We start from the raw sequence: 26,097 nt of genomic DNA, 5'->3' as shown, positions 1-26,097 counted from the left end.
TTTTGGTGCATCCAAATCCAAATTGAGTTTGAATATAGCCTAGCAGTGACCAGCTTGCTCACCTCGGCCGATGTATTGAATAGCTGTTAAGTACCGATGAAGCTTTTAACACAAGCTGAGTTCTATTGCACAGAAAATCAGTCCGTTTTTTGATATGCTAAACCAACATATTAAGAACGTCCAACCATTATTGTATATGTATATATTCTGCATATCTTTTTTTCCGTAACATTCGTAACACTTCGCACCAGCCTTTGCTACAAAAATCCACTACATACCTTGAATAGTAGATGTATTTGATGATGGACAAATCGTTTAAATCGTTGAATGAAGAATCCGAGATGATCGTTTTCCGCCCCGTTGACTCTATGGTCCTGATTGGGCTAGGTAGGACCTCCTTGATCATTTTTCAGCTTTTCAAGTCGCGCAGTTACGACTTCCTATCTCTAACTTTTGAGTTCGAAGTCGCTGACTGCCATCTTGGACCCAATCATCCCCCGGGATAGTGCAAGGATAATACACCCCCACCACCATTCCTCTTTCCGCTTTTGCATTATTGCAAGCTGGTTGACAAACGCCTTTCGTTTTCGCATCTTCAACTTAAAATCTGTCTTATCGTAGCTCGAAGCGGAGCAAAGAGGGGCAAAAAGTAAAAGGAGATAGGCCCAATCGTTCTCTAACGGCTTTCTTGTCAATACGCCAAAAGGGCGAAATCCTAATGAAACTAAGCTGCTTCGGGTAGAGTACAAAGGCATTTTCCTTGTTAAAGATGATTGGAAGTTGAAACAAGGTGTGTTCTGTGCCTTTATAGAAGTTGTGATTGTGCTGGTATCGGCCATACGGCAACAGTTAACTAGACCGCCCGCTTAGCTTGACTAGCTTACATGAGCTTTCATGGAACAAAGTCTTTGGAATATATACGTCCTATTATGTCCAGACATTCTTAAAGCTCTTAAAAGCGCCGATGTTATATCATTGAAGCATGTGATGTTTCTGTTCATACATACTATTAAGGGTAACTAATGAACCATTCGCTGGTAATTTTCTGGCTGAGTATTTTTCGGCTTCTGTAACCGATGACGTAAAACATGAGAGCTTACATCAAACGTGTACTAATTCCTCGTTTTGTTAATCCTTTACTTAGTGCTGCCTCGTTAGAGCGTCAGTAATACCAATATTAGTGCAACGAGCTGAGTCAAACAGCTACGGAACGGAAAGAGCAATTGACGAATGAAGGAAGGCTCTATAAGTTTTTACAGTTGCCGGCGATCTTGGGACAGTTTTTTCACACTAAATTGTTTAAACATTTACCGACGATTATCTGCAACGATTCAGCACATGTAAACAGAACATCAATAGCATTTTTTTTTTGTAGGAATATCTTTTTTCAAGATTAAATTCATAAAGCCTGTAAATCTCGCCTTACTTATGCTTACCTATGTACTAGGTGAACGGTCGATATTATATGTCTAGGTTCTTATATTATATGCCTATCATATAAAGTCCAATGCAAGGTTTACCGCACAGCTGCAGCTCTGTGGTACCCTTTTTCTCTGAGAGATACGTACGGCAAATCTAGTAATTAAATGTCGATTTTCTTCACAAGAATATTTACGACTTCCTTCGATTATTGTTGAGGCTACGGAAACTAAAGATCAATATTTTCCATTTACTTTTTCTGATCGATGAATCATTTATTTGCTTCTGTCTGCCAAAGTTCGAAAATCTTGCGCAAATCCTTGATAGACAGCGACCTCTCTGTCAAAAGTTAATTGAGATTATTAGATTTTGTCCTGCGAACCCCCAGAAAATTCCTCTTGACAAAGTGACGCTAAAATAAGCGATACATTTATTGACCTTCAACACTCAGAACATAAATTCAACATAAACTAAAATTCCAGTAAAACGCTCTAACTTGTTTTTTTTCGCCGGCCCAACATCGTTTCATGTCCCAGACGCGTTAAGGTATAGACAAGCTGTGCTTGTTCAACTCCCAAGTACTTTTTGTTTAACAGTTAATCGAGGTGGAAGTAGTTTTCTAAACTATCGAGAGCTGTCATATCACACGAATTGTAGAAACTGCAAATAAGACACGTGAGCTATTGGACGCGCCGCCGTCAGCTTCCGTAAGCTCTAGCCCGTTCTTGATCTGTAGCACGCTAAATGAACAGATGAACTGCGTACCAGTGTAGCCGTTGTTGTGGACAAGGGTGCTCCGCTTTTTCTGCATAGGAGCTGTCTGATCTATCTTGCTGTCCGTTACCAAATGCTTGCACCCGACCTGATTGCCATTGTGGCTAGATGCAGGTAGACATTGCTGTTTACAAAATCATAATATTAACAGCAACAATAGCTCGTTCAACAAAGGTGGGAACACAAAGTAAGCATTTGCTTCGTAAGGGTAGCTGGCTGGCTCCTATGGCTTCCGGTAACGCCGTTATCCATTAGGTTCTCCTTATCTTGCTTTAAATGTTGTGACAGCGGGGCACCGTAGGACGGTATCAACGGAGACGCTCTGGCGTCTAGCTAGTAGACTGAAGTATGTCGAGATGCCACCTTATAACGTACACAATACGAGCGACGGAACTCGGGCGCCGGAACGGACATTCAGAGTTCAGAGACCTGGTCGCACCGCGCGCAACCCTGGTGCTCAGGATCTCTATACTCATATACGAATTTGATTGCAGAACAACGACGGAGCAATTCTATCGTTAAAACTCAAACCAGCCGGAGAAATGGATTTCGACCCGTTTTTTGGCGCTGCAGATTCAACCAAGAGCCGAACAAAAAGGAGTTTACGATAAAACGTATTGAACGTTGACGATGGAGAAATGTGCACATTGTTACCCCAACAACGTCTCGTCGCCCGATTTTCAGCACCGTCCTCACTTGTTCTATCATTCCTCTGTTTACAGACGGGGGTTCAATAGCGACAGGGTTTTGAGGTTATGTTGAGAACACAGAGACTTAGCCCAAGGAGAACAGCCTGGGGCAAGAGCCGTTGAAAACTGAAGTACGTGAGGAAATAATTCTCTACCTCATGATAGTGGTGAACATTGCTTTTGCTACGTCTCATTGCCACCGCCCTAGCTACCCTTACCGGCGATGCCGTACCTGTTGTTCTTTCTGAATGGCCTCCATCGTGTGTTACCGAGGTGGGACAGGGTAAATTTGACTCATACAAACGAGGGGCTCGAGTCGTCGTTCACGGACTGGAAAGCTGACTGCGTTTCACACTCCACCGATAACGCAAGGTGGACCAGGTTGTGGATTGGTATCTTTACTTAAATTCAAACTTGTCACAGACGCTCGTGAAAACTCACAAAAAAATCGTGCTCAGCTGTGCGGAAATATGTAGCTCTTGCACATTCAATACTTTGGGCCCCGACTTGTTTGGCCTCAACGGTGATAATAAAGTATAAGCATTTCTATTACGACAACATTATATGGGAGCCAAAACTTTTCCTAAAACAGCAAAGCCGAAACTGATCTAATTATCGTGATGGATCGTTCCCCCTAACGACCAACAGCCCTGTATTCTACGGTAAGCCCGCGGTATAATAATAATAATTATGGTATTAGTCTCGTCGTAATCCCTCAAATTACAACACTTGCCAACGGTACCCAACGCTTATTTGCGTATAACACATATAAACTGTTCTAAGTGATCATCAGTACCGAGTGCTTGGTTCAAAATACAGTGTATCTTTTGTTGCGAGACGTTCTCCAGTTGTTTCTCGAGCGAAGTGGTGGAGTGGAATATCCAGTGGAGTCAATTGTTGTAGAGACAATGTCGAACCACAAAAAAAGTTTCTGTCGGCACAGTATGTTACAACCGCTCGGGCGAAGATCACCGGGTCGCTTGACTGACTAGCTGGCTCCCCATGAATGCTTTCAAACGTTTTCCTCTCGATAATGGTGGTATCGTGGTTACGGCAACGACGTTTCCTTTTTTTCCGCAGTTGCATCCTCCTTTAGCTTTTCGCCCCCCTTCTTCTCTGTCCTTAGCCGTCAGTGTGTTGTTCTTCATAAGTCATTGCAGTTCTTATCTATGGCACAGTCTCACCGATCCAGCCACATATGTACTTGCATCGCGTTCACACCACAGGTCCGTACATGTGGTCGACGGGCCGAGAATAGGGGCGAAGCTTTCGTATTTACTCCGTATCCGTGTAGTTGACCGGACGGAGATCCACAACGAACGGAACCAGTGCAAACTTTGTATGGACTTCTTTTATTGCCCTTGTTATGCTTCGATCTGTTCAACTGGTTGAAGCTGCAAGTGGCGGACGATGGGGAAGTCATAGAGAGTGAGAGGGAGAAAAAACTGAAAAGAATGATCACGGTAGAGAGAAAGGAACTTACGTAGGCAGTCCGAAGCGACTCAAAAAAGAGGAGGATTCTCTCATAGTTCAATAACAAGAAAGATGATGTCGCCATGAATAGCGAATATGCTAATACGACGGCTGGTTAGGGAGTCGGGACATTGACTGCTACCAAACACAGTGTACGATGGGGGTAAGATGGAGCCGGGAGCCACAGCCGCGTTCTCGACTTCGAAGTGGCTGGTAAAGCACAGGTCCAGCCGTAGCCAGCGGCAAGATCACCAGATGAGTACTTTATATTAAACATATCGAGCGAACATTGGATGCATAGCACATTGGACAAGAGAATAGCGTAACGGAGTGCGTAGGGAATGGAGATCTGCTTCACTTGCTTGCCAAGCACACATTACCAAGCCCCATGAAAGGATGCCCCTTAGAGCTCAGCTGGTCAGCGCTGGAATTTCACAAGCACCTTTTGCAACCGAATTCGAGTGCGAGAGTTTCCCTCTGATTCAATGGCTGGCACCCATAATGAGAACGAGAACGTGTTCCATATCGTTACATTGTTGTAGGTGGCTACCGCGGCTCTAAAGCTGGGTATGTGAGCTTGTAACTGCTTCGTATTTATATACGAAACGGTTCTAGACGTGTACAGAGATTAGCAGTTTGGGTATCAGCAAACTTTTCCCAGTAATAGCAGATGAAATACAGAAGGGCTAGTGAGACGGTTATGACTACATCGTCACACATTCAGGACATTAGGCATGGCAGAGTATCGCGAGTGAGTCATTTCCGGAGTTTGTTATAGCTTTTCTTGCAATATTTTAGCTGGGATTTGCCACTCATCTTCAACGACCGTTGGTATGTTGGACGACCTGAATAGGAGGGACGGACGGCTCCGTCCGTTATAATAGGTTTTGTATGCGTTGAAAAACAGCTCATTAAATCTAATCAACGTTTTGTAGATGCCATACCGTAGAAGCAGAGTCGTTGTTCAGGGATGAATAGCGCAGCACGAAGTTCTATTTCATTACTGCACAATTTTTTCTATTATATGTACGATTACGTAATTGTGATGGGTGAACGATATGCTAGCCCCACGGGTAGCAGAGCCTTGATTTAGGTATATGTGTCAGTGCGTATAATTCGGCTAAATTAACCAACAAACTATTGGTACAACATTTGGCGCTCTGAACATAAACTTTTCCTTAACTCTGATTGCGTCACGTTTAAGTTATGGGGCATCGCAAGGCACAGAGCAACGTTTTGTTAAGACAGCGATAGATGATACTTTGGCAAGGTTCCTAGAACTTCTGCGTAACATGCCGAAGACCCTTAGGGTGGGTACAACCTGTTTCTCTAGTTTAAGAGTGGGCAAACATTATTCGTGTTTTTTCTCTTAGATCTCACATGCATAGTAGTATCTTTTTGTATGAAATCTACTAGTTGTGTACCTACTTAATTACAGCAGATGGCAAACATGGAGACTGCAACAACTTCATCAAGTTAATCTCACGCATATGAGAAATGAATCTCTGCCATGGTGTATTTCTGGAACATCTTGAAAGCCCTATCTATTGAACGTAGTTAGCTGTGTTTATTCAGTATGCCACAAGAATTGATCACAGTTGATGTGTATACTCTACTTTCTAAATTTTCTGTGGCATTTCCCACTTTGTATACTTTCCGCCCTAGCTATCACATATACAAGTACACATAAAATATAAACCTTGTTTCTGTAAGTACGCTAGTTTTAGCTCTTCCAAAATTTCACATGTACCTTTTACATCTTTACGTAATGAGTTCTTAATCTGCGTCCCTCACGTAGTACGCAATTCGGTGTTGAAACTCCAGTAAATTTGTTATTGTTGCTGTCATTGTCTTCCTTACCTTCATCACCAACACAGCAGTGTTTGTCGCTGAAGACCATCGTCATGACACAGGATAGCACCAAGGAATAGCACTATGACTGCATATTTGGCGGGGTTACACATCGAGCGACTAAAGAACTGAAGCCATTTAAAATTGCACCACTGTGACCATCATCGATGCTGCCAGCCTCGGCGACAACCAGAGCAACGGGCCTTAGGCCTCGATTACCTCGGCGGCTAACTGCGTGTCTACCCCTCGGCCCTTCTGCGCCTGCCCTGGGCTGTGAACACCGGGCAAGCAGACGACAAAACGGGTGTCCAATGAATCATCACGCCGAGAAAAAGGGACGTCCGGAAACGTGCCTGCAAGCGATTTCGTGGCAGTGGTCAGCCTCAGGACAGCAGTGAAAACGAAAAGCTTTCGTTATTCTGGCCTTCGTTCGTTCGTTCACTTGTCGGTTTCTTCCTGGCCGTCAGACCGTTCGGTCTCTCCATCCATTGGGCCCTGTTAAAGTGGCCTCGATCGCGATCTCTGCCAGTCGTTCTTACAGGCTGCCGTCCAGGCAGTTGGGGCCGCAGAACTGCTACGGCAGCAGTAACATCAGGGTACCTGAGCTCTTTTTCGGAGAGCAGAAGCGAGAGTTGCTTTGGTCGACGCGGCGGCGATGGCACCACCAGGCGATGACGATTGAGCGCAAAAGAACGATGGAAAGAGTGAGGTGGAGAAAGTTGTTGGGAGACCCGTTGGCAGCTATGGGCGACGGGAGCAATGAAAGCGCTTCTACCGATGATGGGAGAAGTGAAGAACACAAAATGTTTCGGTCATCACTCGAGAAATGACGATCCAATAACCGTCTCACATCGCCGTTTCGACTGGCCCTGCCGCGTTTGCTGCGGCTGACTGCGCCAATCTCCGCGGGCTGCATCGATGGAAAGCAGAAACCGGAAAGAGTCGTACGGACCGGGACCTCTGCAACCTTTCGAGGCGAACGACCAGTTAACCATTACAGAGTGGAAAGAAAGTGTGGCGTTATTTCTGCGCCAAATGACGTGGATTCGTTTGCCAGTGGTGGTCGTTTCAGATTCAGACTCAGACGATGCCAGAACGCCAAAGAGTCTCTTCTCCCTTATCATAATCACGAGCGAAATGAAATGAGAGCGCGCGGCTGGGTTTGTCGGTGTTAACTCTTTTACTGCTTGCCTCCCCTCTTTTTCTTAAAAAATATCGGTGAAATGTTAAACTTTAAGAACATTGGCGCAGTGAACAGTTTAGTTTAATAAAACAAAGTTTAAAAAAATTTGGTAATAAAATAATAGCTAAAGAACGTTGTCTCTGCGGTGCTTAAAAAGAGAAAAATATAAAATAGGAGGGGTAGTAGCAGAGTTGTGTAAATAGATACAAATTTGTCATAACACAACAGTATAGATACGAAATAACGCCTGCGCAGTGCTATGTCATAGCGTTGCCTAAAAATGCGGTCTAATATATAACTATTCTGCTTATAAATAGGCCATAACGGTCGCAGAACCTGCGTTACCAATGCTTTCGACGATTCGTCAGGGGCACTAATGCTGATGAGGTGTTTATGACGCTGTTTTTAACAAGATCATCGAGAATGTATTCGTCTTAATTATAATGTAACGGTCTTTCTTGACTATATGTCATATTGACCAAACTATTCGAAGAGGGACGCTATCTAGAGATGCTGGCCGTTGCTACCAACTCATTGTCGACGTGGCCTTGTGTCTATCGTCGTATCAAGATTTCATCACAGACTCTCGCATCGGAGTTCGTCCTTCGTCCTTACGGCTCCACTTATTTTCCGCTACCGCTCCTCCTTCTAACCCGGCACCATTATACCATCAACTGCAACATCAAGAGCAAACAAAGCACCCAGTTGACCTCATCCATCGCTTCGAAATAACCGAACGTGTTTGCCTCTCCCGTCCTCCATTTTCGGCAAGTAAACCTAAGTAAAGAAGAAAGTTGCACAGCTATTCACTAACGTCTTACACCCAAAATAGAACCATTTTCTAACTAGAAAAGCTCATCGCGGTCCAGTTTTCTGTGTTTGTCTTTTTCTTCTGCCCTCAACCCAATGCAGAGTACTGGCTTTTTCTTTTAATTTGTTGAAGAAAGACTTGCCTGAGGATTTCTTCATTACCTCGCCCGCTGTTAGTTTCTGCCTCTTCTATCTCTGACTTAGCTCTCACCCACCCCGCTCGTAAAGCGACTTACGAAGAAGTATAGTTCCACTAACGACGAACAAACAGCTACGCAAGAGGCCAGCGGTAATACGGACCATCGATGACCGCACGGCGTTGGTGCGCGTAAGCGCCGAGAAACAGTCAGCAGTAGGAACCACGATCGGCGCGGCCTCATGCCGCGATACATAGAGAATCTTGTTCGTCGCTACATGGGCCTGTCCGCCGGCTAAAACGGGCACGCAGGAGAAGCTTAGGAGCAGTAATGTATATTTATTTATTTACTTATTTATCCACTCAATTGAATCGTGGTAAATGCATCCATCAATCTCAATACCTTTCTGCCTTAACCTCTTGCTTCTCCTCGGAGCAACCGTGGCTGCTACCTCGGGATGTCGCCACTATTGCCGCCGCCTCCTTGAATCTTTCTCTCCGTCGCGTTATTCTATGTACCCGGTGCATTTTCGAGTAGCATAGTAGTTCAGCACCGACCTGCCTGCTTGCATTTCCATGCATGCTGGTTCTTATTCGCTCTTTAGCCCTCTGTCTCTCGTTCCTTTTTCCCCTTTCTTTCTGCTTTTTTGTCTCTATGTGCGCGTCGTAGCGCCTCATTCGAGTCGCAGGCTGAGTCCAAACGCTACATTCGGATAGCTTCTCGTTCTCTATCTGTCTTGATGTTCTCGCCTTTCTGCGCTGTCCCGTCGTCGCATAAAGGGCAAACGAGGGGAATCATTGAACCCCGGGAATAGCCTGCCTATGCATTGTCCAACAACTTGCGCCTCATGCAAGGGGTCAAACCAACCCATAGGCGAGCACCGGTGTTAGCTGTCTCGCCCCGTTCGCTGGTGGTTATTACTGAAGGAGCGCCAGTACTCTCGCTGCTTCAAGCCTCAAACAGGGAATTTTGTATCTTTTCTTGACTACATTCTGGCCATCCTTACTTTTCCTGTCTCTGTATTTATCGATTACGCTTTACATCGATATCTTTTTGCCTGCTCTTGTTGGACAGTTGGAGAGTGTGCAAAACGTATTAGGAGTAAAAGTTATGTCGGTGTTACTTTTTACGTCACTTACAAGAGGGAGATAATGTTAGAACAAGAGTTGGAGTGACTATCGGATGGGCAGCGCCAATAGACGTGGCCAAGGCCATCTGACAAGTCTGATTGTCGGATAGATCACCTAACAGCTATTTGACGTAGTTTACGGCAGGCTTACTTGTTCAACAAGGACACAGCATGTGTTATGTACATTGCATACATCGTGAGGCTGCATTGCCAAAATAACGATTCAATGGCACGCTAATGAGGTGGTGGTGAATTACATATGTAAACAATATTAAAAACAGTATGAAGTAATGGATAATACAAAACAAACTTCGATGGGCGTGCCCTTGTATTTACTATAGATAAGATAATTTGCCATATTTGCTATATTCACAATGAAGTTGAGCAGGATTAGTTTATGTATTGCTTTCAGTGGAAGTAAGAACGACTGATTCAGTTGCGAAACATGGTTAGGCGTTCAACTATGAGTTACAATTATACGCAAGTAAATTATGCACGATAGCTCGAGCTTTTGTAAGAAATTAATTTTTCTCGTTTGGAACCATCTGTAATGGATGCTCTCACTGCTTCTCCATCATTTATGACTATGTAGTCGCCTGACCAATAGGTCTAATTGCACTTATGGTTAGTAAGATATGTGCTGAACTTTTGATTACTTTTGACATTAGCAGAGTGTTCATTACTGTTTTTACTGCTGGTGCTCTCTATGTAATATTGATTTGAACTCTGTTTGTTCTCTCTGCCTGACTCGTCAGATCTCGTGTTCCAGTTTTAGATGATGCGACTTGAGCGCTACGATATCGCTCCCTGATTTTTCGTCATTGTGGTAGGTCATAGCCATACAATATGCTCCTATAGCTTTGGGAGCCTAGCTTTCCATTTTACGTAATGCATTTGAGTTTCACGCGTCTATACATGCGGTGACGTCACGTAGCTGCGATACTGAAGCACACATATATGCGCAAGATCGTTAGAAGCCATAAAGGAACTAGCAACATTGCAGAAGCAACGGTAGCAGCCTGCAAAGGATCGACAGTTACGGGTTGCTATAGCGCGGGTGATAGAATAACATCTATCTGTAACACGTATGCTGGTCTGCGCGAAAAAAATTGATGAGATCCGATTTTGTTCAATGTTCGACCAGCCCAACCCATACCAGCAGCGATGCTATCTCTGTGCCACCGTTAGTAGATGGAGGACAGCTGTTACATAAACATCTACGTGGTATAATATGACTGCTGACGTAGCCTACATAACTGGCTCAGTGTAGCATGTATAGTTTTTTCAGAGGTAGAAAACTGGGCGAAGCGGAAAAGAAGTCTGCGCTAAAATCGAAATGTGCAGAATTTTTAGACTAGGCGCACGCATTTTTACGGCTGCCATTACTGTTCTAAACATATATATTACATTTCTGCTCATCTATGGGTGAGTTCCCTAGATGGACAACTGTGGATACTGTTAAACGAATACAGCGTTTTTTCCCCGCTAGTGAAGAACTGTCGTAGAGAAAAAGGAAGGAAGACGATATGACCCCGCGAATAGAACCGGTTTCGGAAAAAGGCTACGTGAATAAGATGTCGTCAAGAAAAACGCTACGGTTTTCTCGCTCTAGCAAACAACCCGTCAAGGCTAGTAGACAAGAAGCCTTGCGTTGCTGACTAACAAAAGGCTCACTGCTTGGCATAATGTTATACATATTTTCAGGTGTACTTCCTTTTGCATGTACGACAGAAACGAGAGAATAAAAACGAACATGTGTGTGGTAAAAGGGGCCCGAAGATCCTGATCCTGCTAAGTCTTCCCTCTTAGTTTACTTATCTACCATCTACTACGGTCCCCAAAGCGTATCGGGAGACGCGCACATGCTAACCGGCCGTTTCCGCCGCCGACGGCAGTTGTTCATATATGTAACTAATAGTGTTCAGCCTTTTCCCATCTCCCTTTGTGTATCTAGCGACCAGCAAGGGAGTATTTCGGCGGGAGAATTAGCGCGCTGCACGGTGGCCTGTGGCGCCTCAATTTTGGTAGAGTATAGTGGAACAGAACTGAAATGGCGGCTTAGATAGAAGCATACGTAGAAAGAGAGCAATAGAGAAAGAGAGACTGAAGAATGATTGAAGCGGGAGAGAAGGAAGAGTGGAGGCACTGAGGGAAAAAGTAGGTACACATAGAAGGTTCGGTTGGACTGCTCGTTGCTTTGTGCCGTCTAAGGTTTGAGACGAAAGGGGTCAAATTAGGTCCCGAGCAGCCAAAGCAAACAGGAAACTCGAACGCCCACTATAGCACAAGCTGCCGAGGCGATGGCATCAAGCCATGGCACGGCGGAGCTAATCTGACTGGGTTTGGGTATGAGTGACTGTTCCGGGAATCGGTGGTAACGTAGGGAAACGCTGTTCACCTTTATTGGTCGCCTGGTTCTGGCCAACGCTTGTGTGTAATGCTATGGAAGAAGCCTGGGCTACCGTGAGGCCAGCAGTTTATAAAGCGGTATGGTATGACACGACACATAGTAATAAGCAGAGAGCCGCAGAAACCTATCTAAGGTTCCCCCAGGGCAAAGCGCATATTTTACAAGTATTCATCGATCAGCTACCGATTACTAACTGCTTGTTTCTCGTTCCTACTCTGGCCTTTTGCCGCCACTGCCTTCCTTCTAAAAATAGTACAGACCCCTATGTTCACGTACTCTCATGTATACGGCAGTGGAAGAAACCGCCGTGTCGGTCATAGTCTTACAATGCCCTTAAATGAAGATGACACATACCCTAGAGGTTTGAAATATGCTGAGCCATTTGGTTCAACTATGTAAGCGCTACTATATGGATAAGCGGGCTTTTGGTCTTAGGTGTACGCGGTGTCTCGTCAATGCGTCCGTAGCAGGAACGGAACGGCAGAAGTGTGGCCGATCACGACCAAATGCACATTTCCTTCGCGAAGCGAGAAAGACTTCGTCACCAGCAGATTGTACCCCATGTGCGAACCCTATTTTACATATTGCAACAAGCAGTGCCGAAAAGTCACCACATGACCCCTCCAAGCAACGTAGGAATAAGAAAGATAGGATAAGAAAACGAGCTGCTAAAGCACGTTAATATGCAGCTCTTTTTTTTTATGTCTTTTGAAGCCGCTGTCTGTCAAACTGTCAGAAAAACTACTCCGTGAATATTCAGAACTCGGCGTTCACGATTCGTCCAATAACGACGAATCATTGGACGAACCGGTAAAAATAGCGGAGCAATACAGAACAATAGAAACCGCAGTAAGAGCCAACGAGCTAAGCGAAAGAGGACAACCATATGGACTTTAATGCTGAATGTATTCCACCCGACTCTCGTATGTTCAAACCTTAATACGAAAACGGAGCCACGACGTTACTTGAAAACGGGCAGAGGGCTAGTGCTCGTTTTTACATAGAGTATAGGTTGCATTACCACCGATGTTACCTTTGAAGAAATTGACTTGGCTCACATTTTGCTAGGAAAAGCAGGGAGTTTCACTGTGTGCAATCGGAACCTTGCGTAGTTTGGCACTTTATAGCCCTAGAACCCTCAGATTAAGAGTATTGGTAGGTCTGTTTTAGTGCACGGGAAGATCAGAATACATCGTATCTCGTAGTACGACGTTTATATCCGCACTAGACTTCTCTGTGTGATGTTCTGAAACGGATTGGTTTGGAGAGATCGCTGTGACATGCATTTCTGAGCGGGTGGCAAGTCGCAAATGAGCATGAGGTCTGGGGGTTGTTGGGGACCACAAAACAAAAAGAAACAGTGGATCGAAGCTGTATAAGGTACTTCAATCAAGTAGTTTATTTTGGACGATTCGCAGTCGATTAGAAGTGTTATATTGATATGAAAATAGAACACGGTAGGCCTTGCACTGCCACCGAATCCTACCTAGGCTGAATATTATTTATGCCCTGACTCTTACGTATGCGTGAGATAGAGCTGCGAAGGACACCCCTTATAACCATACGTGACGTTTAGAAAAATAGTCGCTCCTTATAACTGACTAAATGTATGTACCACGATACAAATCTTGTCTAGGAAGGGGACATAGAGCAATATTTGAGTATGTTTGGAGACATAGCATTTCTAATAGTTGGGAGCCCGTAGCAGTGTTTGCAATTCCATGGTAAGACATTTCTTTACTAAGTTAATCCTAATATTCACGCGGTACACAGATTTCTCAAATAGGAATATCAGTTCTATTGGGAAAAAAATTAAAGTCCATTCCCTCTATGATAAATAGAATCTAATTTTCTACTAGAGAATATTTGCTTGCAGCTGTTCTCACTTCAAAACGCTTTCGTGCGTATTTCTTTGTTAAATGAAACTCGCGGAGGAAAAGCGCCCAAATTGAATAACCCAAAAAAAAAAAGATAAACGCTTTTTGTCGCTGCTCAGGTTGTTACCAGTTGCGGGTATTTCTTTGACGTGACTCTACAGCTCTCCCATAAAGAAGTGAATTCTGCGTGCACTGAACTCAGCTGAATGCTCAACACTGATGACACTGGGGCGTAAGCTGCAGAAAGGCTGCTGAGGAAGGTAGCTCTGATTGAAGCCAAAAGGCTGCTAAGGGAGGATCTGCGGAAAAAAGACATTTTATGCGATATTGACTGAGTTTGGGCTTTGCTCCGCTCGCATTCAGTGCTTAGATTGGCTTGCAATCAGGGATCAGTCTGTCGTTCGCCTGGTTGGATCATTTAAACAAACGGTGCGTCGCTAAGAAGAGCAGCGGCAAGCATTACCGAAAACGCTCGGCCATACCGACAAGCTCCAAGTTGCGTTTGAGCCAAGAATACACTTGAATCCACCTGTTCATTGTTAAGCCATGGCTAGGGAACAACGACCGCAGCAGGATTCACTAAGTAGAAACGCGCCTGCTTTACTCTGAGTGCATCTTCTGTCCATCGCTGCCTTTCGGTTGAAGCCTCTTTCCGCCTGTCCACTCAGGATGGTAGGGCACTGCGCGAAAGGCAGTCCTGGGACGAGATAGCGAATGCAGACCGAAAGGGTTGCAGGCCGACAGGAGTACAAAAATGCCACGTGTAGCTGCTGTGGCATTAGTGGTACTACCGGCTAAAAAGGCGGGCGTGACCCTCGCAGTTGCACTGTCCGGAAAGCGAGTGATGATGGGGTGTTGGGGGTGGCACCAGGAGAGAAAGGGGCTGGTCTAAGGGTCTTTTCACTGTCCCTCCACCGGAAAAAGATAGTCTTCCACGCACAGCGATCCTTCATCAATGTGAAGTTAAAATGAGGCAGGACGCGATTTAGTCCTGGGCTGCTGTTGGGGAGGATCTGTAAGCAATGGCAACGGCCTCCGCTCGGCCCTGTCTGCTGGTAGTTCGAAGTGAATAAGGTGGAGGAACGAGGCGGGTGTCTGAAAGAAGATGCCGTTGACACCTTTTTTCTGAAACCACCTGGTCGCATAAATAAGTTATTTACTTGCGGCCGAGGAATGATGTGCAACAAAATGGTCTCTGCGACAAACAACTGACATATCCTGCGATTTACTACAGTATAGAAAAACTGTATGTCCCAAAATGTGTGCGTAGTGGTGGAAACAGTGTCGTTCATTATTGAATTACTTCATTGAAAACCAAACTGAGGGTATATCGAGTCACATTGAGTATGAATAAAAGTAATAGAAGGGAAGCGCACCACACGTTTCAACGGGATTCAATTAAAACTAGTTTTCCAAAAATGTGCTTCTTCCGTTTTAGAGTAAGCTACCTGTTCGGTAAGTTAGTACATATTCTGTTTGATTACCAACAACAAAGCTGCTGTATGAAGCCAACCATATTGTGGCATTGTACCTCCCTCCGTTGATGTTTTACTGGAATGGCACACACGGTTGTATATATATATATATACTATATATATATATATATTTTACACGCAGCTACGTCCATACTAATGTGCGTTCTAAATATTTTGTATCAAACAAACGCTCAGTCCTTATGAATTTTCTAGTAACGTCTTTCAAATAATTTATGTGTCTCCGCACATAGGGTTAATCGGCAATACGTAGATCAGTAGTTTAAACAGAGCTCAACTGAGCAGAAGAAAGAGGAACAAGATGGAGCTAAGACGAAGGAAAGAGCAAAAAAGAGGTTGTAGCGGAATATTCCATGAGTGGTATAGAGTTCGATTAGAGTTCTCCACAGTAACTCGTTGCGTCCTTCTTGCAGATAACATTGAAAATGTAACGTTTACATTGTCAATAGTATATATTAATTATAAAGATAGGGTACATTTTTGTATGATTTATTAGACTTTAAAGAATTTAACAACTCTGAGTTAGTCACTGAAAACTATGCATATCTCTTTAGTGATACTCTGGAGAGATAACAAGTACTTGCAGCCAAGGAATACTGGGAAGGCGGCTACGGCGACAAAGACTTCAAGCAAAATTCAGGCTGCTTCCTCTACGTACCGGCACCGACAGGGTTCGCGCTCAGATCTACCCCCCCCCCCCCTCCCCCTGCTGCTTATCCGAGCTGTTTCAGACCCAATCTATTTTACATACGACCCAGCCATGGAGCGACACTCGGAGCTAGCGGTAAGCAACCCTTTTAGCTCGAGTTTCCGACAAGACGTCTAAAAGAGGACGACGACGGAGAAGACGGCCTGCCGCTTCCGGTCTCCTTGTCTTGATCGGCAGGCCCTCCGTGTTTGCAGGAGCCGGCTCGTAGACGGCTCACAGAAAACTTTAATTTTCCAACATCATCCTCTTGCTTTATCTCGATGCGCTGCTTCTTTTTCGCGCATTCTTTTTCAACGAAGGCTGCTCACTCAGTTGTTGGATAGCGAGTGCTGTAGCGTGCCCAGTCACCTCGCAGTACACATCGGGGTAGCCGTCCTCCTGATGAAAAGCCATTGTCTGCTGCAGCTTCAACGTCACGCGCGTTCTTTACTGTTATCCCGTTACCTTAAATGTTATACCTTATGTTTGTTGCTGCGTCCGGCGGTCTTCATTGAAGTTACGGTGGACTGGTATTGTAGTTGCGAATGGGGATACCTATACAAACTACTATATGCGACCGACCTGTAGAGATAAAAGGACAAAGACAGATGGAAAGAAAGAAAGGACGAAGAAGCGGCAGAACAGAAAGTATGTAAGCCGTTCGCCTTGATCGATTTTTAAAGCGATAGCAATATATATATATATGAGAATGCATAGATAGGTTACAATCATTACGGGAACGCTTGTTTTCCCTGTCGCCATGTTGGGTGTCAAATTAAATGTTGGACTTTTTGGAGTGTGGACCAGACTCCTGTTGTGGTTATTAGCCGTTGTCGTTGTTGTTGCTGAGCGCCGTCGTAGGAAGCTCACGTATTGTGCGACACATACGCATTCTTTTTTTCTATGTCTTCGAATATGAAACGTCTATGCCTACGTGTGCACGTCGAAATCAGGAGCCGTCAAAGCTGAACCTTATGGCCACGTATGTGGCAACTGGCAGGGGACGGAAGACAGGGATCTTGGACGTTGCTGAGGCGATTAAATGACTTGGTGGACGACGAAGAAGACCCAGACGGTGAAAGCGACGAAGAAAATGGGGTTAAATCCGAGGGTGTGGAGGAAGCTTTAGCTCGTTTCTACTCGGTTCTCTGCTTCCAAGCGTTGCTTGCCTTGCGCTTCGCCATCTGCAGCAACTGTGAAAGAAAAGGATGGTTTTCATCCGGTAACACAATATTGGCGTAGTAGAAGTAATAATGACAGAAGACTGTTGAAAGCCCTCTGGCTTCTAATGCCACTGTTTCTGCACACACCTGTTTGTGCTTTTTGTTCTTATTTGGTAGTGGTATCCGTACAATCAGTAATAGCAGCAGCGTCTGAACTGCATACACTGCCTTAGTACACTCAGGTTCGTTCGGACGCAGTTGTACGTCTATTCGCCTTTCCTACGGCCCGTGGCGGTTTGTCGATGTTCTTTTTATCATTTTCAACGGTTGCTACTATTTTTTTCCCTATCGTATAATTGCAACAAGACCGTATCTATCATGTTCCCGTATGGCCCACATTTGCCACCATGCCATTGTCTTCCGGGCCATGACGCGTCACAGGGACACTGGACGGCTGTAACTTGACTGGCAAGTTGGCCTGGCTCAAGGTTCTCCTGACTTTAGTAGCATTACATTCTTACAGGTGTTAACCCATGGAAGTCGAAATCCGAATCGTCTCGTTTTTTAGCTTGCCTTTTTCATGTATGGCCCTTACTCATCAGTATATGCTTTGACTGGGTGGCTGGCGCATTTTTCCAGCATATTTTTGCCGTACTTTTATATAAAGTACCTGGTGCGTTGTAGGTGTATAAAGGGAACGGCACGAACTTAAAGTAATATCGATAGGCCAGCCCGGCCCGCTCCAAGCTTCCCCTAGTATGAAGAGACCTCGTTAAAACGGTAGGCCGAACTTAAAAAGCCTAGAGACAGCTAGCATAAGGAAATGAGGCATTCTTCTTAGTTTCGTTCTATCTATTTACACGCCAGCTACTCATACGCGTATTTGGCATAATACATACCAGTTTTTCGGTGGCACTGCTCCAGAGATGACGAGGCCACTATTGGAGAATATGCGTGGTATTCGTGACTGCAGGAGATGATCGCAATGGCAAGGATGAGTACAGCGACGATGAAGGAATTGGCCATATAAAGCATGTTCTTTGTTTTTTGGCTTTACCATCGCTGCGAGGGCTACCTTCGCTGCTACGCCCGGTAGACTGTACTGGGTCTGAAAGAAGCCGGGCTATCTGTGGATTGCTCACTCTAACTTACTAGTCACGAAACACGGCGGAGCGAAAACAGATTCGGCTACTATATTATATCCGTGCAACAATAGCAGTCATATAAGTAGCGCCCAAGTCATACGAACGCATGTCTAAGCGCGTTTGAGGGGACATTTTTATACTGCGACGAAGAAAGATTTGTTACAGGTGTTCTGTTCATCAATGAGCGGTTTTTTGGGTGGTGCAGAAGTCGCCCTTGCCATCTTGCAGCTTTACATACACGGTAGACGAATGAACAATGGGTACATGAGAGCAAATATTGAGATTAATGAATATATCTCTACAGCTACATATATCTTTACGCTTAGGCAAATACTGGGTCCCGCTCTGCATCGATTCGATGAGGGCTGTGCTAGTCGTCTTCTTTCGAATTCTACGCTGCCACTGGTAGTCGGTCGCTGGTCGTCTGTCCATTTCCCACAAAAACGCACCCAGCTTTTCTCTGCACAAAGCAGGCGCTTTGTGCGCTCATTCGGTCGATCAGCGTAAGCCTACTTGCCTGCTACTGGTAGTGTAGGGCTTTGAATAACGATGATTCTAATCAGTCTGAGCCGAAAGGCTTAACGGTGGTCGTATGCAAGGTCTCTGACTGGTCAGCCCGAATCGTCAAACCTTCAGAACGCACTGCCGGTCGTTCAGCCTTCGTTCAGACAGTAGGACATTTCATATTTAAATAGCTGGCGGGTGAAGCGAAGGAGAGCAAGGTGGCGAACGCCTGTCATGGCCATGGGGCCAACGTGAGGTAAAGTGGTAGCGCACGTTATGATTTAATCCAGAGCCCTGTCAGTGCTAGTGGTTGCGGCCGTGCGCTTTCGAATACAAAACGATCCTAGAACTAAAGCGGACTAGGACGAAGGGGCCGTGCTTGTCTATTACGAGCAAAGCGTATAGACGCACGTATGCCGACTGGAGCGTACTGATACCAATGCCAAATGACCGACGCTAGTGTGCGTGGTATGTGGGAGTGTATGTGGGTGTATTTACAGTATGAACGCTGGTGACCGGCTGGAAGTTGGAGGAAGGCGGCTTAGAGAGAGAGAAACGGGGGGAGGGGGGGGGTCAAGAACGAAAGGCTAAAGACGCCTTGAGGGAGAGAACATTTAACTGGGTGAAGCTGGCGTCGCCTCAGGAGTGGTTGAAGGCAGCGTCCAGCTGTCTGTCGCTTTGCACAGACGTTTGTCCCTTTAGATCTGCTAAGACTGCCAGCACCCAAGAGGTTAGAAGATGGCATTAAGAACCTTAGCTTAAGCTAGCGGCTAGACGCAAACGCTCCTGCCACTATAGACTCTGAAGTCACAGGCTCTATTCCGGGTTATGCATACTTCTATGCTTCAGCCCTGCCACAAAGTTGGTTTTGAATACATTTGTTGAAGATGAAGAATATCAATAGTAAAATGACACAGTGACGCCTTAGAACCTGCGCTAGATCATAGATACGACTGTAGAATCTACATAACGATCTTTTCTTGTGTTGAGATTCTTATACGCTCTGCTTGTCCGTAGCATACTTGAGTTGAGCGTACTTTGTCGCGTACGGCACGTATGTTACCCAAAGGTGGGACAGCCATAGTCTATTCAAACACAGCCAGAAAGCGGGAGGGGGGGTGCGGCGAATATGAGTGCATTTTCAGAAACAAATGTAAACAACCACCAATCTTTTGCCAGGCCATAATGCGAGTTTTACTACAGCTCATACGGCAGTTCTGCCTGTCGTACGAAGTTATGTTGTTGGATATAGTGTCTGACATCCGTTGTTGCCTAAATATCTCGTTACCCTTACTGCGCGTCTAAATCTCTCACGCTATCTCCTTGATTCCCATCGCCTTTGCAACTAACCACTTGTCAAAAACAAAGACTGATCAGTAACCAGGGCTTCCCTATACCCTTTTTCCAACACTAATTGGATGTTTCGAGCAATGTTAAAAAAAAATCGCAGAAATATCAGTGAAAAGAAAACAAGGGTCATTATCGAATGCGCGTAGCGAAGAGGACGGTCCGGCGTCGCCGCATCAAGCGGGGTTCGAAGTTCGAGTCGAAGCGAAGATACCGGCAAATATACCTCAGAAATACCCCGGACTCCTCGGAAATTCTACGGAATTAATTGGTAGTGACGACATTGCCCGCGCAGGTGAAATTAGGGGAGTAGCAGAAGGACGAGCAGTACTGGTGTCGAATGAAGGCGAGAAAGCAATAGCGACGGCGAACCTTCAACCAAATAGGGTCGCGTTCTGTTCGCTCTTGCTGCTGCCGTTGCTGGCGGTTCCATTGTAGGCTGCTGGTGTTTTTCAGGGGGCATACACGACAGGTGCGCATGGAGACTGCACTCAGTTTTTCGTACAGTATACCTATCGCTGTAGATCCGTCAGTAAATCTACTCTAGTGTTGCTCGATTTCTGTGAGGCGTGTTTTTACCTAATCTGTAATAAACGATGAATCACTATGAAATAAGCAGATCCTTGGCGACGGTGCTTTGCGACGCTAACCAAAATAACGAAAACAAAGTGTGGCGGGTGCAACCGAGAGAGGCTGAGGCAACACTTCCCCATGCTCTGAACGAACAATGTTTTTCCTGCAAAAGCGAGAGCGAACAAATCTTTTTCCTGTGTCTTTTTTTTATCCCCCATCTTTCCTCTTTTTTGGTTACAGCAAAACATAGAAAACAAAGGCACGTCTACACTGTGCACAAGAAATCCCGAATTCAAACTTTGTTTCGCGGCAGTGTTGAGATGCAGGACCAGCGTCGGCCTTCTTCGCGCCATCTGTCTTCAGCTTTTTTTCCTCTCTGTTGTTTAGCCTGGATGCTAGTGACGGGAAACTCAACGTCTGACCCAAAAAAGTCACCGAAAAAACGAGCGATAACAAAAGAAAAACATGGAAGATTTTCTAGGCGAGTAGCATTGGTAGTAATGTATTGTAGCCTAGAGAGACGCTCAGCCAGAAAGAAAAAAGACAAAGCAGATATCGAGATAGATCCGCGTTATTAACTGGGTAAACGAGGACCAAGCTTCTAAAACGCAGATAAATGACACGCAAAATCTTCCTGATACAGCAACTTATCCAGACGGCTGACCACTGACCAACGTCACATTCCTGCGCAATGTTCCTGTTTGACTCCGCCGTATGGTAAATTACCCCAAAAGCTCTGCCCTACCATCGCAAGGCTTACGCCGAAGATAGTGAGGGCTGTGCTCCGTACGGTTCATGAATGCCTGTCTGGAACACCATGAAGTCGTCACTGCGCTGCAGCGGTCACCGAACATTTCCAATCTGTCGCTCCCGTCGCTTTAACTTTCAGAAAAAGCAAGCAGTGTATGAAATATTGAGGGGGAAGTATACGCGCATCTGTGAGGAAGGTTGATCGCTCAAAGAAGTATGGATTTCTGCAATGACTGGCGCTAAATCCAAGGTCGACCCACTACTAGACATCGTGCTGTATTTTGTTCTTGCATTGAATGATACACCGCTCTGTTACAAAGAGTTTACATAGAATAGATTCTTCGATTCGACGCTTCCCTTTTTCACACTCTGCCTATAAGATAGCTGTATCTATCTTGTTCTTAGCGACAACTTTCACTAACTTTTTTTTTTAATTTTAGAACCAAAAGGATACTCGCCACCGCGCATCTTCGAGTCGGAGCTCCGTGAGAAGATTCAGGAGGATGCAACGCTCCGTCTGCCATGCGTCGCAAGCGGGCACCCGGCACCGACCTATAATTGGTACAGGGTAATGTCGCAGAGTGGTCAAAAGATACCTTTGAACACGCATTGGAATACGGGCGGAACCTTGGTGCTTACCCGCGTGACGCTTAGCGACAGCGGGAAATACGTCTGCGTAGCCAACAACACTATGGGACAAGACCGTGCCGAAAGAGACGTTGTTGTCACGGGTAAGTGCTGCTTTGTACTATTACATCATAGTCATTTCTCATATAGACAGGTAGGGAATACCGCAGAACATGCGGTACATTCAATTGTGAATATGCCTGCAGCCGCTTTTCGACGTATATTTCTAGCTGCCTATGCTTCGAGGTTTACGTACAGCACCGCCTTTCGGCATTCCATTCGACGCCTGGCTTTCAGTACAAAACGAATCGTGTCTATGCGCGGACTCAAACATAAACCGCAACGTGTTCTTAAGATTAGCAGGCAAATACTTTGTTCACTAAATTATCACGGGAACACGTACACCCCAAGCTAGCACGAGCTTTTGTTGAACAAAAAAAAGAGTCTTTGAGGAAAACATATGTTTTGAAGTAATTTGCTATAGTTGGATGTTAGAGGTCCGAATAGACAACCATCAACAAAAATGGAGCTAAGCTTTGCTGTTCGTTAGGCAACAGCAACAACAACTAGTCATCAACAAGCGGGTAAGATAGAGACAGGCTGCTGAACAAGTGCCCAGTTGGTCGATAGGAACGATGGGTTGCGTGCGTACCGGCGGAGGCAATACATGTCTACCTCTCAAACGAATCGCACTACTCTGGTGCAATGGGTTAGTATCCGCCTCTATTACAGTCAGCAGCCAAAAATGATGCTCCGACCGGTACGAGCACCAACCCCGTTCTTGGATTTGGGATGCTATCCGGTCCAGCAGATTAGATCAGGATGTCTCATCGCGTCTTCGCGTCGTCCGCGAACCTCTACCCTTACTCCTCTTTCAGCCAAACAAAACTTTAAGGAAGTGCAAGAACAGTGGACAGCAATGCTTTTTTCACTAGCTTGTGAGAAGACTATATCCACCTGGAAATTTCTGCTCAGCAAGCGACACTCATGACGGTTGCGTTCGCAAGTGCACAATCGCGGTTGCTTCAAGGGGACCACGGCTGTGGACGAATGGACGAGTTGAAGGAAAAATTTCCTGGTAAGCTCTTGCTGGCAGTTCTCATAGACCGGCCGTGGAACAGGAAGTGCGGCCGACTTAAAAAGGGACAACCCAAAAATCAATAGCATTAAGTATTTAGTTTAGATATAGGTTGTTCTGCCCGTATTTTTCTTTCATTGTGCTTGGTATTGACGGCGGCGGCCGGGAACAGCGCCAACCACCGCAACAATATTGATGTTTTCAAAAAGTCATCGTTGTGTATGCGTGACTTCCTGTGCACGTGTATGAACCTGCGTGAATTGCACAGGAAAAGATAAAGACTCCGTTTGTGCACAGATGGCTGGGTTTGTGCACGCAATGCATTTGTTTTTTTCCTGCTGAGCGGAACTTCACTTCGCTACCGTAGCCGCTTTTGCCGCTGCAGGACAAAAACTGGCTTCAATTATTGGACGCTGGTGGTGCCATTTGTGAACCGCCCGACGCTTTTTCTGCGTCCCTTTCTATAGTTTGTTTGTCTAGTCGCAATGCCAACTGGCGATCTGGCCAGTTTCGAACACTAGTGGCACCACATCGCTGGTCAGCAAGCGAAACTAGCTAAACGAGGCTTTAACTCCTATCCGCCGCTGGTGAACGCCTCGTTTTTCTTTTTCCTTCATTCGCTTTTCGAACTACCAGAACTGCCGCTGACGACCCAGTTTGCTAGTAAAGTCAGCAGAAGAGCTGTTCTGTGTAGTTGCTACAGCAGTTCGACGGGTTAGGGTTTGTCGATAAATCTTTCCCAGCGTCTTCTGGCCACTAACTCAGTGCTTTATTTGTTGGGTGATTGGATCGTTCGTACATCTACCGGTAGAAAAGCGATACAGCGACAGAGAACAAGAAGTGACCGACTCGCTGGACCTCGGCCTATTCGTCCGTCACTGTCAAGGCACTTATCATAAAAAATCTGCCGGTGGTTCTGCACCGTTCCCTGTTCGCTTTTCATAGATCTCTTCGTATCCGAATATAGCATTCTTTCTCTATTATATCGGAACTATTGCAAACTGGCTTGCCCGACGTTAAGCAACCCCACATCAATCGAAGTTAGACTATCGTCTATATTTGACAGGATCGTAATTTATCCGTTGTCCCTTGCTCAGAGCTACCTTACATGCCTGTATAGAAAAACGCTTTCGGTGGCCAAGTGCCACAAGTGAAGTGTAGATTTGAATTTAGAAACGATTCAAAGAGTTATAGCGGGACCATGTACAACAGGTTACGAAAGTACGCATCAAAAGTAGACTAGAGCGCGAGATGTTGAGGAGAGATCAACTGTGTAACTAAAAGCTGCGCGGCAATACTTCATTTTTTTTCCGCTATCGTAACTACCCCAATCTGTGTTCAAGTTACAACTTCAAATTTAAGCATAAAGTGTACCTAAGTGTATCGTAAAGCTGGCTGTGACAGGAGAGCATCCGTCGATGAAGATTGTTGTATAAGCACAGAGATAGAAAGTACGATATTTCAGAGGTACTAAGAATGAACTAATGGGAACGAATAACTACTATATATGTGGCCGTTTAATTGACCTGCTGGGCACGGCTTGCATTACGACTTTTGTCAAACTGATCGCCAAATACAGTTGATATTGGTTACGACTATATTAGAAACAAATGGTGGGTATAAAAATGATATGACGTAAAATGCGAGTTCCTTGCTTAGTGAATTACTAGATACGTGAATTGACACAGAAAAGCCAGTTATCAAGCAAACAAAGCCGGAAATTAATGATAAATGCGATAAGAAATCAAACAAAGCGGCCAACGCACTTTTTTTTTTTGAGATAATCATTATGCACTTTTTAAATTTGTTTTTCAAACGTATACTATAATTTAATTGAGTGGTTATCTTTATATAGATATTAATGATCCGAATCCTGAAAATAAAAACAAGATTGCAAAGACCTTGCATGCAGCATGTTGAATCTCGTTTAGCAGACAGGTATTATCGTACTTCAGCTGACAAGGCTGAACAATTCCAAAAAATGTGCCTATTATAATTGAACATAGTCTTCGACATGTCTGGCACAAAAACACGCGTCTATAAACATTGATACTAATGTTTACTCCCCAAAAAGTATATAAGTAGAAATTTATTTCCCGTACCTTGCATCACCTGCATGACTCTAATGCTGAATGTCTTCCTGCTTATACCCTTCTTCAAAATTATTAAATACGGAAGGTGCAATGGAAGCTACAATGACAGTCTTGTGCTTCGTACACTCTGATAGCAGCAGCAAGAATACTTACGACCACGCATATTACTGCTACAACGAGATGAACATGTGTCGTTCACTCTTAACCACTTAATAAACTGCGTACATCTCAGTGGGACAGTAATCTTCTGCTGTTACCCCTGTCGCTGTTTGAGAAGTCAGGGTCAATCATAAAAAATCGTTGCCTGTGATTTTGCCTCCGTTGGCTCTCTCTTGCTAACGACGGAGAAAGTGGCAGCCTTCCCGTTACTAACGTTGTTGGATCTTCTTGTCTGCTGATCGCTCGATCCAAACCGTTGCTTCTTCCGTTTGAGGTCCGATGCTACCCTTAACCCTGGACAGATTCATTAAGCGAAAGCTCTTTCCACCGAAGGACAGAGAAGGGGCGAGAAATAGGCGGACAGCAAGAACTTTCGGGGGTTGTGTTAGCAAGGGATAAGGAAGCGGGGTGACTCCCTTAAAAAAGACGAGATCCCTTTTACCGCTCTTTAAGAGTGTTCGCCTGCAAGTTTTCACCTCCTTCAAGGAGCCAAGCAGCAGCAGTAGGACCTTAGACTGAAGCCTTAGCAAGCTACGTTCTTCATGCCCAAAGAGCGGGGCACTCTAATGGCTGGAAGTTTTGCCTCGGGGTGCCTTCAGAGGTGCTTCAGGGATGAGGCATAGACCGAGGCGATACAATAGTAGTGGTGCTAGGTATGAAAATGGCTGACCGGCTATGCCAAGTGGATCAACGTACTACTGCAAGCTGTGTTAGTGCTGTTGGTG

General features: G+C 45.2%; 1 protein-coding gene across 12 annotated transcripts in view; it reads left to right on the top strand.

Moving 5' to 3' along the window:
- Nucleotides 1–26,097, top strand: part of LOC111250466 (cell adhesion molecule Dscam1-like) — a 306,297-nt gene that overhangs the window by 163,627 nt on the left and 116,573 nt on the right. For all 12 annotated transcript variants that reach the window (XM_086988683.1, XM_086988682.1, XM_086988680.1 and 9 more), the window contains one exon: nucleotides 21,856–22,146. In XM_086988683.1, coding sequence (XP_086844809.1) covers nucleotides 21,856–22,146 — 291 coding nt within the window. The remainder of the gene's footprint in view (nucleotides 1–21,855; nucleotides 22,147–26,097) is intronic.

Source organism: Varroa destructor, unplaced genomic scaffold, assembly GCF_002443255.2.
Source record: "Varroa destructor unplaced genomic scaffold, Vdes_3.0 BEIS01000004.1, whole genome shotgun sequence".
NCBI lineage: Eukaryota > Metazoa > Arthropoda > Arachnida > Mesostigmata > Varroidae > Varroa > Varroa destructor.
Note: the sequence above shows the minus strand (reverse complement) of the source record. Positions and strands in the feature narration are given on the sequence as shown.